A 12117-nucleotide genomic window follows, 5' to 3' on the forward strand; every position below is an offset into this window, starting at 1 on the left:
AAAATACAGGACACTACATTTGGCCATCTAACCAATCTAAGACCATTGTGTTTTTTGGAGGGATGGGCTTCATAGAAGCAGGAAGCAAACGAGCCGTTCAAAGGACAGTGGAGACAGCGGTGTGGAATAAAGGGAGAATATGAGAAAAATACGGCCTTAAAAAAATATATATATTTAGACATGTTATACTGCGCCCCATAAACAACCAAGCCCATAAAAAAAAACACAGAACCACCCCTTTAAAGACAAAACCTGACTTATGTCTTGAAATGCATTATCTGAACAAAACATAATTTAGGTGTGGTAACCGTATTGTAATCTGAATAATTAACTCTGGTTTTGTGTCGTGATTGCATTACCACCTTGTGTGTGCATTATTTCTGAATTATTTAACGGCCTGACGTAAATATTTTCACATGTAATGTTTTATTTTTAAAAACTGTTATCATACAGTATATCGATAATTCCAAGAAATGAAGCTGTCCACTATCACATCAGTGTCCGAGATGAATCTTTGGGCCAAGGATCGATAGATTACAGTTGGTACTTGTACCCTCCATATCACTCCATCATAGCCACCTATTCAACATAGTAAAGAGTGTATTATATACAAACAGAAACACTACATGCAGACACAGATCTACACTACAGCCCATTGAGCTCACACTGTTCTGCAGAACTGCTGACCTCATTGTCGATGCAGCGGAACTGCCAGGCCCACAGTGTGTTGTAAAGGAAAGGACGGAGGTCAAAGCGGTTGTCATCTGGACTGTAGTTTTCAGCATGATAAGAGGGTGTTACTGTCGTCATCTTATGTCTGTTGATTGAGTACATCCTAAAGAAATGTTTCACTTTAGTAGCCACCTGCAAAATCAACAAAAAAATGGTATTCGTCATCAATTACTCACCCTCGTTCCGAAGACTTTTCGCTCATCTTCGAAACACAAATTAAGATCTTTTTGATGAAATCCGAGAGATTTCTGTCCCTTCATTGACAGCTACACAATTACCACTTCAAGCCCCAGAAAGGCAGTAAAGACGTCATAAAAGCAATCTGAAGATTACTTTGGAATGACACTGCAAAAATGCTTTTCTTACTTTTTGTCTTGTTGTAGGTACATATATCTAAGAATTCATACATTAAGAAGCATTTTCTAGACAAGCAAATGTTTTTGTCTTGTTTTGGGTGAAAATAACTCAAAATTAAGTGAGCTTTTGCTTAAAATAAAATAAATAATCTGTCATTGGGGTAAAATAAATAATCTTATTTAAAAAGAAAACAAGATTATTTCGCTTACCCCATTGGCAGATTATTTTGCTTATTTTAAGCAAAAGCTCACTTCATTTTGAGTTATTTTTCCCAAACCAAGACACAAATGTTTGCTTATGTAGTAAATGCTTCTAATGTAAGAATTTTTTGATATCTGGACTTAAAACAGGACAAAAATACTAGAGCACTAAGAACTAAGAAAAGCATTATTTGCAGTGCATGAGGGTAAGCAAATGACAGAATTTTAATTTTGGGGTGAACTCACCCTTTAATTACCCCTAATACTGGTAAAACATTAGTATTTACTGCTTTTAAAAGTACATTTAATTTGAGTACAGTAATGTTTAGGCCAGGTTTGACCTGTGAGGGAGAGAAGGTCTCTTTCCATGAGTGAATGAGCTTGCAAAACATGCTGTACGGGCCACACTTGGAGATCTTCCTGAGTCGGCCAATCACAGACAGCTCTGAGTAGGTCATTCCCATATCGGCCTGTGGGAGGGGGACACAGAGCCACGTGAGGAAGGTCTCAGTGCTGTAAAAATATCTGTCTGCATGCACACAGAGATGGGAAAAGCATTGCAGCAAAACATGCTCTATTAAAAACAAGGACATATTGAACAAAAAACACAAAAAAACACACACACATAGAACACACATTTTAAAACAGCCGTTTACATGCAAATAGCCTGTTAGTTATTGGATTGTTGGATTCTGGTTTTAACTGGATAAAAAGGAGTGTCATATAGACCTGGAATAATCCTATCAATAAGAAAAACTAAGCATATGCATGCTTGAATAAGACTCAACCGGATTCAGAAATACCTTTGCCGTGCTGCATGTTTATCAGAGCCTTTTTATAAATTTACATTGTTTTACTTCTTATGAACTTGCACATGTTTATTTACATCTTACGCACTGGTCAGTTGAGGATTTCAGAAAAAATTGACACATTTAAAACATTTGTCAGCTTTTCTTTAGGTGTCATCAAGGCAAAAATTACAATTATGTGAATGCTTTTCTCAGTTTCTGAAACAACGCATGCAGTGGCCTTTTGTTTGAAATATATAAATGCACATGTAAACAAAAATGGTTAGGGTTCATATAAACAAACTTTCTAAATATTAAATGTAAAATGGATTCATTCGGATTGATGACAATTAGAGCATGTAAACACACCTTGAACAAGTACCGTAACTTTGCAAAGATATCAGACATTAAACAAATTTACATTTTTTTTTTTATTTGTTCACTGAGATATTATATGTTGTGTTTATAGTATAATATATTTACATAAATATTTTTTCATTTGACCTAAAACTGCAAAATAGTTTTTATATGATCATTTGCTAAATATTATATTAAATATCAGTCATATATTTATTAGCAGAACTAAAACTCATTAAAAGTATTTATGAAACAAAATATTTTAATTGCTATATGACCAATATGCATAGTCATCATTTGCATCATGATACATCATCCCCCCACCATTTTTGAAAGCCATTGAAAGAATTGCTTGCCGAAGCCATATAAGCATAAAAAAACACACAAAAGCATCTCCAACCCAACATTCTTCATAATTTAATTCATGCATGTAACACAAAGCACATTTGCGCCATCCAGAACATCATGGCTCTGGTGTGTAAACCTTGTTATAAACATACTGAGAATATTTATTAAAAAATATATGTAAATATATGGTGTAGAATATATTTTCCCCATAACATGCTACATTTTAATGTTTAAAAACACATGCGATCTGTCTGTGCAAATGTTCGGTGACATTTCTTGATAACTGTATTAGAGAATGAGGTGACGACGTGTACCTCATCAGTCTGGACCACCTTCCCATCAGTCAGCGGCTCAAGCTCTGCTGTTGGTGGAGCATCTAAAATGCTGCACAGAAGATGGGCACAAGTGAGCATGCTGCCTTTTCTGACTCTCAATGTGCTGCAACCTGACGTTTTAGCAGAATCAGGGGAAACCCCATACGCAACAAACTGCGACGCACTGTGTATTCTGAAACCTTTCTATCAGAACCAGCATTAACTTCTTGACCAATTTGAGCTCCAGTAGCTTGTCTTCACATGCATATCTGAGCCTTGGCCGCCTATGACCCTGTGGCCGGTTCTCCACTGTTCCTTCCTTGGAGCACTTTTGATAGATACTGACCACTGCAGACCGGGAACAGCCCACAAGAGCTGTAGTTTTGGAGATGCTCTGACCCAGTCGTCTAGCCGTAACAATTTGGCCCTTGTCAAACTCGCTAAAATCCTCACGCTTGCCCATTTTTCCTGCTTCTAACACATCAAATTTGAGGAAAAAAATGTTCACTTGCTGCCTAATATATCCCATTCACTAACAGGTGCCGTGATGAAGAGATAATCAGTGTTATATGAGCAAATGTATGACAAAAGGGAAGATTACACACCTTATGAGGGCAGTGAGCTGGAAGTGTTTTACACAGTACTGCAGGAAGCACTTCAGGTCCGTCTTACTAACACCTCCGATGGGATTGATATCGGCACTGGAGCAGTCATACTTTGTGAAGTATCCAGTCAAACTGAAAAGTAAGAGAATACTTTCTTTTAAGTGATCTCCATTATTATTGATAGTGGGATACCAAAAGAAAACAATTCACACCTCTCATCCACATTTGCTGAACCAAGAACTAGTAGACCGCCAGGTTTTCCCTGAGCCCACAGACAGAGCTGGGCAAAGAGGTAGGCCAAAATCATCCTGACACGAGCCTGTGTTAAAGTACACATACACATGCATGCATCATGCACTTTCAGGTACAAAAGAATGTATCATTGATATTTCATCATCAATGATAACTCACCATGAAATCAAAATTTATATATTTTTTTGAATAATGCAGTATTTCTTATAAATGGTTTATCCGTGCAAATTTTTTAAATTCACGTTCCCACAAAATTATTTATTTTGAAAAGCACAATTTAAATAAATTGGTAATGAGCTGAAATGCTCGAATACTCAAAAGTATTTATAATTTTCTAGGCCACTGATATAAGTCTTCATCAGTCAAACGTTTTCTTCATTTCTTTCAGAGCTGTGATGCATCATCTATGTCTGAATGTGTTAGACTGGCAAAATTATGCCTGATCAGACCGTGGAAAAATGTAACTGCGTTACTTATGCTTTTAAATAGTGAATAGTGAGAAATAGTGAGCCTCAGCTAATTTATAGGTCATTGGACGCTTGGGGTGACTAACTGCAATATTTTTTTTGTGAAAATTGTGGTGGTTGTGTTACAATGCAAGCAAACAGCACATTGAAAAAGTCAGCAAAAGTATCACTTTCATAGAAAAGGCTTTCTCAAGCCCGCGCTTTTGTGATGTCAGGGGATATATATATAAAAAGCTACATAGTAAAACGAATGATCAAAACATCTATTTTATTTCAAAATGGCCACCAGCAACTACTGCACATTCACAGAATGTTATTGCATAATGTGGCTGTCCAATGTATTCGTATGCTTTTGGTTATTTCTGAGACTAATGTAGAGCTGCACGATAAATATTCAAAAATCCATGATATCAATTCAAAAGAAAAAGAGTCTTTTCAACCACACTGTATCTGCTTTTCTGCATTACAACAATGTATGTCATCACAGAAATACTGGGATAAGGGTTTATAGTTTGGATCTAAACACTGATGTCTAAGGTAGCGAGTTTCTCAAAACAGAAATCACCTTTTGAAAGTAACCTGACGCTTAAAAAAAGATTCTGTCAGTTACATTGTTACACCAGTCGCCGGAGACAAGTGACTGTACATCTTCTTTTTTGCCACTGAATCATTAATTTAAGAGATTTGTTCAAAAACGCTGATTCATCCAGTAATTAAAAAAATTAAGTCTTATTCAATCTTTTTTAAAAAAATTTTTTTTTAAATAATTTAAATTAATGAATTAATAAAATATATATACAGTACAGGCCAAAAGTTTGGACACATTACTATTTATAATGTTTTTGAGAGAAGTTTCTTCTGCTCATCAAGCCTGCATTTATTTGATCAAAAATACAGATTTTTTTTTTTAATATTGTGATATATTATTACAATTTAAAATATTTGGTTTTCAATTTATTATACTTTAAATCATCATTTATTTTTATGATGCAAAGCTGAATTTTCAGGATCGTTCCACCAGTCTTTAGTGATCCTTCAGAAATCATCCTAATATGATGATTTATTATGAGTGTTGGAAACAGTTCTGCTGCTGAATATATTTGATGAATAAAAGGGTCAAAAGAACTGCATTTATTCAAAATAAAAACATTTTCAAATAATATAAATTTCCTTTACTGTATTTTTTTTTATCAATTTACCACATCCTTGCTGAATAAAACTATTGATTTATTTCAAAAAAAGAAAGAAAAAAATGACTGACTGACCCCAAATTACTGACCAGTTGTTACAAAATATTTCTATTTTTAAAACATTTGCTTCTTTTTTCTTTTTAATGTTTCATCAAAGTATTATAAAAAAGTATCACAGGTTATGAAAAAATATTAAGCAGCAGAACTGTTTCCAACTTTAAAAATGAATCATCATATTAAAATTATTTCTGAAGGATCATGTGACACTGAAGACTGGAGGAATGATACTGAAAATTCAGCTTTGCATCACATAAATAAATGATCATTTAAAGAATAATAAATTGAAAACCAAATTATTTTAAATTGTAATAATATATCACAATATTACATATACATAATATTACATATATATATATATATATATATATATATATATATATATATATATATATATATATATATATATATATATATATATATATATGGTGGTTGAGGAGATTCCCCCTTCTATGTAAAGTGCTTTGAGTGCCTAGAAAAGCGATATATAAATGTAATGAATTATTTTAATTATTATTATTAATATTTTAATATTTTATTTTAATTATTGAATTATTATTTTATTCCTAGTAAATTGCATGGTATTTTTTATTTAATTATAATCTATTCATAATCATATGAGACTCATGATCTCTATTTTTAACCCCCCAAAAATGTGCTTCTCAATTTATTCAAAATCATAATCTACCAAATAATGTTCATATTATATATGAGGTGCAGAAAATAGGCAACAAGTTCCTAATATCATGCATTTAATGACAGCATCAGTGTCTGTCGATGACGAGGGCTGTACCTGGACGTTCTGAAGAGCCAGGTTCTCTCTGGCACTTCCTCCATTAGCGCGGAACTGGGGCCACTTCCCTGTGACCACAGAGAAGATTCCCAGAATGCCTTTCACTGCCATGTCAATGTTGATATTTAGGTGATTGCTGAGGGAAAAACAGTTCAAAATAAACCTCTTAATCGCACAATAATAAAGTTCTGTACTGTTAAAAATCATCATATAAGTTACCTTTTTAAAAAGATAGATTTTTTTTTTATCTGTAATAATATTTCAAAATAATACTGTGTTTCTGTATTTTTGATCAAATAAATTCAACCTTGATGAGCAGAAAATACTTTTTTTTGTATTTTTATTTAAAGAAAGGAACAGTGATGAACCGGTGACAGGGTCATAGGTGGCCAAGGCTCATTTGATGCACGTGAAGGCTGGTACTGGAGCTCAAATTGTTTAAGAATTTAATGCTGGTTCTGATAGAAAGGTGTCAGAATACACAGAGCATCTCAGTTTGTTGCGTATGGGGCTGCACAGCCACAGACCAGTCAGGGTGCCCATGCTGACCCCTGTCTACTGCCGAAAGCACCAACAGTGGCACGTGAGTATTAGAACTGGACCACGGAGCAATGGAAGAAGGTGGCCTGGTCTGATGAATCGTGTCTTCTTTTACATCAAGTGGATGGCCGGGTACGTGAGTGTCACATACCTGAGGAACACATGGCCCCAGGATGCACTATGGGAAGAAGGCGAGCCAGCGGAGACAGTGTTTTGCTGGGAAACCTTGAGTCCTGCAATCCATTTTTTTTTGTCACGTGGATGTCAGGGTGTGTGTGTGTGGCTATAATGCCACACAGCAAAAATGGTTCAGCAATGGTTTGAGCAGCACAACAATGATTCGGAGGTATTGACTTCCCCAGATCTCGATCCAGTCGATCAAACAAGTCCGATCCACGGAGGCCTCACCTTGTAAAATTGCAGCCAGTGAAAATGCTGATGGGCTAGTAATTTTGCCACAGTGGCTGGTGAGCAAAAGGTTCACATCAAGCCCTGGTCAAATGCATCAATCTAATGTTTTCATCCACCGACCTGCCGATCTGAGCAGCGAGATCTTTGGCTCGGTTGCGGGTGTCCTCAGAAGAGTTTTCACTAGCCATGTAGCATGTGGTAAAGAGGCGTCCACACAGCTCACGTGGGTCCTCAGGCCTGTAGGACGAATCGTTGACCACCCGCTGCACATCATCCAGCACCTGAGAATCTGAGAAGAGCGGTGCACGCGTTTAACCATCTAAATTACATGTTTTGAAGAGCTGTTGTGTGAGTTTTGGACTTACTGCCATCTTTGACGGCTTGGCAGATTTGCACACACATGGAGTACACAATACAGGCAGAAGATGAACTGTCCACACCACCACTGAGAGGAAGAAGGAAGCCAGCCTGAAAACCAAAAAAACATACAAACCTCATTGGCTAAACAGCTTCACACGCATTGCCAAAAGCTAGACAAGAAGATACACACAAAACAAGCACAAAGAGAATATCCCAACATAAACTTTCCTATTAACATGCACACACAAAAAAACGCACCTGTCCACTCCTCCTTAAGTAGTCCCATAACCAACAGGCAGGGCCAAGACTGAAATAACACCCAAAATATATATTTAATAATGTAATTGATTTAATAAACACTGCACCATTTTATAACACAAAAAAGTACACATATTTGCACTGTATAGTGTTTTAAAAGCTCCTCATATCCAAACAGATATGATAAACACAGTCAGGAATAAATTTGTGTCACAAGGTACTCCTCTTCTAAACCTCTATAGTAATAGAGTAAAAAATAGTCTCACTGGAGCAGAACACTTCATTTAGCATCTTATTTAATTTAAATCACTTAGCAATTCTGTGTAAACTGGCTGCTCTTTGAGTCAGAATTGGCTTTAGAGGACTCTTTTTGTTTGAGGGTTTATTAATGTACATCTCCAATAGAGAGAAGCAAAACAGATCTGTTTCTCCCGATCGTGCTGCAAACACTCAAAAGTGAAGCCAAAACATATCGCCCCCTGGTGGCTGGCTGCAGTATAGGTCATAAACCCCACCGTAATGTAGTTACTACAGTTTATAAACGATTAATTAACTATAAACTAATAGTTTGCAAATGATTTGTAAGTAGGTTATTACATACTTACTATAAAGTGTTACCCAAATATTACATTTCCAAAGATGTTCTTTATTCGTTCTTATTTAGTTCTTATCATGCAGAAGTATGTTTAAGATTTGTTGCTTTTCCAAGAAGTTTGGTTTTAGCTAGTTATTTGATGCTATAAATGTGGGCATAATGTCATGATTGACAGCTGTGTTTGCGAGAATACGGGCGGGACCTTGATACCACGGGTCCACCGCATGATCAATACTGCGCAGACACCAAGTGACATACTCGGCAACGACTGTTTCTGGGATATTTTGGCTTCATTTTTGGTTTCCACTGTTTATGTATATTTACTGAAGTCAATTTTTCTGTGTGAAAAGTTACCTGATCTCTTCTTCTGGGGTGTGGAAAGTCCACTCCACAGGCTGGTGTGTGGGCAGACACCGGTCATCACAGTCAGACAGAGAGAAGTCCGTTTTCATCCTCTGATACGGTTTGTGCTCATATTCCTGTGCGGTACAAGAAATATTTAAAGCAGGTAAGTTATATTAAAATCTAATGTCTTTCAGTGTCTATCACCATATGTGGGTGGCATCTCTCTCCTCGATAGCTGCGCACATCTTCCAGATCAAGAGTGGCTGTGACAACCTCCTGCAAGGCAAAAGAAACGCATCTGATTGATCAGACTGAAATGTTTAGCATGTTAATCACAGCCACTTGGGTGAGTTTCAGTATTCAGTCACTTACTACATCCTCGAGAGAGAACTGCGCTCCTCTGGCAACAATATCTCCATTGATGGCGATCATAGCGCAGCCATCGTAGTACAGGCGGTCTCCATCACAGCCCTTCTGATTGGCAAACATATAGATCCCTCCACTCTGAAACATATTCAGAACATGTTAGTGAAACATTAACTAAAAATGTTCTCAACAGTGCATCCAGAAAGTATTCACAGCGCTTCACTTTTTCCGTATTTTGTTATGTTACAGCCTTATTCCAAACTGGACTAAATTCATTATTTTCCGCACAATTCTACAAATAATACCCCATAATAGCAACTGAAAGAAGTTTGTTTGAAATCTTTGCAAATTAAAAAAAAAAAAGAAAGAAAAAAGAAATTCACGTGCAGACGTATTCACAGCCTTTGCTCAATACTTTGTTGAAGCACCTTTGGCACCAATTACAGCCTGAAGTCTTCTTGACTTTTATGCTACAAGCTTGGCACATCTATATTTGGGCAGTTTCTCCCATTCTTCTTTGCAGGATCTCTCAAGCTCCATCAGGATGGATGAGAAGCGTCAGTGCACAGCCATTTTCAGATCTCTCCAGAGATGTTCAATCAGGTTCAAGTCTGGGGTCTGGCTGGCCCACTTAAGGACATTCACAGAGTGGTCCCGTAGCCACTCCTTTGTTATCTTTGGTCATTGTCCTGTTGGAAGATCAATCTTCCCCCAGTCTGAGGTCCAGAGTGCTCTGGAGCAGGTTTTCATCAAGGATGTCTATGTATACATTCCTGCATTCATCTTTCCCTCTATCCTGACTCGTCTCTCAGTTCCTGCTGCTGAAAAACATCCCCACAGCATGATGCTGCCACCACCATGCTTCACAGTACGGATGGTATTGGCCAGGCGATGAGCGGTGCCTGGTTTACTTCAGACATTGCCATTCAGGTCAAAGAGGTCAATCTTTTTTTCGTTAGACCAGAAAATGTTGTTTCTCATGGTCTGAGAGTCCTTCAGGCACGCTGTTATGTGCCTTATACATAGTTGTTTCCATCTGGCCACTCTACGAGACAGGCCTGATTGGTGGAGTGCTGTAGAGATGGTTGTTCTTCTGGAAGGTTGTCCTCTCTCCTCAGAGAAACGCTGGAGCTCTGTCAGAGTGACCATCGGGTTCTTGGTCATCCCCGTGAGGACTTTATATAGACAGGTGTGTGCCTTTCCAAATCAAAGGCTGTGAAAACAGATTTCAAACAAACTTCTTTCGGTTGTCATTATGGGGTATTGTTTGTAGAATTTTGAGGAAAATAATGATTTTAATCCATTTTTGTAATAAGGCTGTAACAACAAAATGTGGAAAAAGTGAAGCGCTGTGAACACTCTCCGGATTTACAGTATAAATAAACTCTATATACCTTTGTGGTGGCAAATTTGACCAAGTTCACCCTGTGGTCAGCCTTACGTAGCTCATGGTAGCTTGCAGAAGAATTGGTAAAAATCTCAATGCCATCTAAACCCATGTCAACATGTGGACTGAGAAAGAGGTAAAAGAACGTTCAATTTTGCATACAAAAGCAATTACGAGACAATAAAATATTAATGTCATATTAAAACAATTTAACTAAAAAAACACATGTCTAAATGTTCTCTGCAGGAGATTAGCAATGGATTTACAGAGAAACCTAATAAGAATCAATTAAGAATAATCCTTTGCCATTTATATAGTTTTGATGAGATGATTATTTGCAGATGAATACCTCCTGGGGTTCCACAGCTCAGCACAAATCTCACTCCCTATGCAGGTGTCCTTGGTGGACAGCACCCCATCTCCAAATGGCACTGTGGTCTACCAATGAGGACAGCTGACATTATTACTTAGTTACACCTAATAAAGTTTATAATATACACATGCATATATCATACAATCTGTCGGTTCGTGAAATGTTTTGTGATGAGGAAGCATACTTCACCTGCCCTGTCACATTTTGGATCATTCTGGGTAAAAAGTACTCCTCAACATGCCTGCAAATATCATTGAGATGTATCACTGACTTTGCTGGGCAACGATTGAACTAATATAATATTGAATATGCAGTACATACCTGGGTCGACTCCAAGGTGAAAACCATCGAAACTCCCTGTTATTGCCATAATTAGCCAAGACCATTTTAGGACGGATTAACAGTATCTTTCTGTCAAGTACAAAAACATTAGACATAATGCTGCATATTATTGTATTTTCATAATGATATGATCAACAAGCATTAATAAAAAGCTAAAATCATACTTGTTCAAGAAAATGACTCTGCAGTTATATCGAACATTGTGATGCATGACAGGCCTGTGGAAAGAGCGCATACCAGTGAAGTTTAATGCATTAGACATAATAAAACAGATTTATAAAGGACCTTTTCCTGATGTTTTACCTACATTCCCACATCACAGAGGATGTCGTGGGTCAAAGGTGATTCCAAGAGAGACTTCAGGACCTGGAAACAGTGCAGGAGTGTGTCTGACTCGTAGAAGTGATCCGCACAGCCGTAGCCACTGAGGATGAAAAGGGCACATAGGTTCATGTTTTACGTTGTAGTGTACCCAGTTTAAAAAAAAATATATATATATTATTATTAAATATATATATGTATATAATTTTCTGTTGGAGTTTAGTATTTTGCTTTTGTTGTTTACCAGTCAAAGGTTTGGAAACATTACTATGTGCCTAACAGTACAAATCTGTACTTACTTACTTTCTATCTATCTATCTATCTATCTATCTATCTATCTATCTATCTATCTATCTATC

General features: G+C 36.9%; 1 protein-coding gene across 3 annotated transcripts in view; it reads right to left on the reverse strand.

Moving 5' to 3' along the window:
* Positions 1-409: 409 nt before the first annotated feature.
* The window catches only part of nadsyn1 (NAD synthetase 1), a 13299-nt gene continuing 1591 nt past the window's right edge, over positions 410-12117 (reverse strand). The window contains exons 3-21 of one of the 3 annotated variants that reach the window (XM_067448347.1): positions 11745-11861; positions 11602-11655; positions 11417-11506; positions 11285-11336; positions 11072-11160; positions 10730-10847; positions 9342-9473; positions 9174-9245; positions 8979-9103; positions 8030-8078; positions 7777-7879; positions 7532-7700; positions 6461-6596; positions 3914-4020; positions 3702-3833; positions 3097-3166; positions 1631-1759; positions 688-864; positions 410-579 (exon numbers count right to left, since the gene is read on the reverse strand). In XM_067448347.1, coding sequence (XP_067304448.1) covers positions 562-579; positions 688-864; positions 1631-1759; positions 3097-3166; positions 3702-3833; positions 3914-4020; positions 6461-6596; positions 7532-7700; positions 7777-7879; positions 8030-8078; positions 8979-9103; positions 9174-9245; positions 9342-9473; positions 10730-10847; positions 11072-11160; positions 11285-11336; positions 11417-11506; positions 11602-11655; positions 11745-11861 — 1939 coding nt within the window. In that variant the 3' untranslated portion in view covers positions 410-561. Of the gene's footprint in view, positions 580-665; positions 865-1630; positions 1760-3096; positions 3167-3701; positions 3834-3913; positions 4021-6460; positions 6597-7531; positions 7701-7776; positions 7880-8029; positions 8079-8978; positions 9104-9173; positions 9246-9341; positions 9474-10729; positions 10848-11071; positions 11161-11284; positions 11337-11416; positions 11507-11601; positions 11656-11740; positions 11862-12117 lie in introns of all 3 variants that reach the window. The other 2 variants (XM_067448336.1, XM_067448358.1) reach the window with 2 other exon arrangements.

Source organism: Pseudorasbora parva, chromosome 1 (genome assembly GCF_024679245.1).
Source record: "Pseudorasbora parva isolate DD20220531a chromosome 1, ASM2467924v1, whole genome shotgun sequence".
NCBI lineage: Eukaryota > Metazoa > Chordata > Actinopteri > Cypriniformes > Gobionidae > Pseudorasbora > Pseudorasbora parva.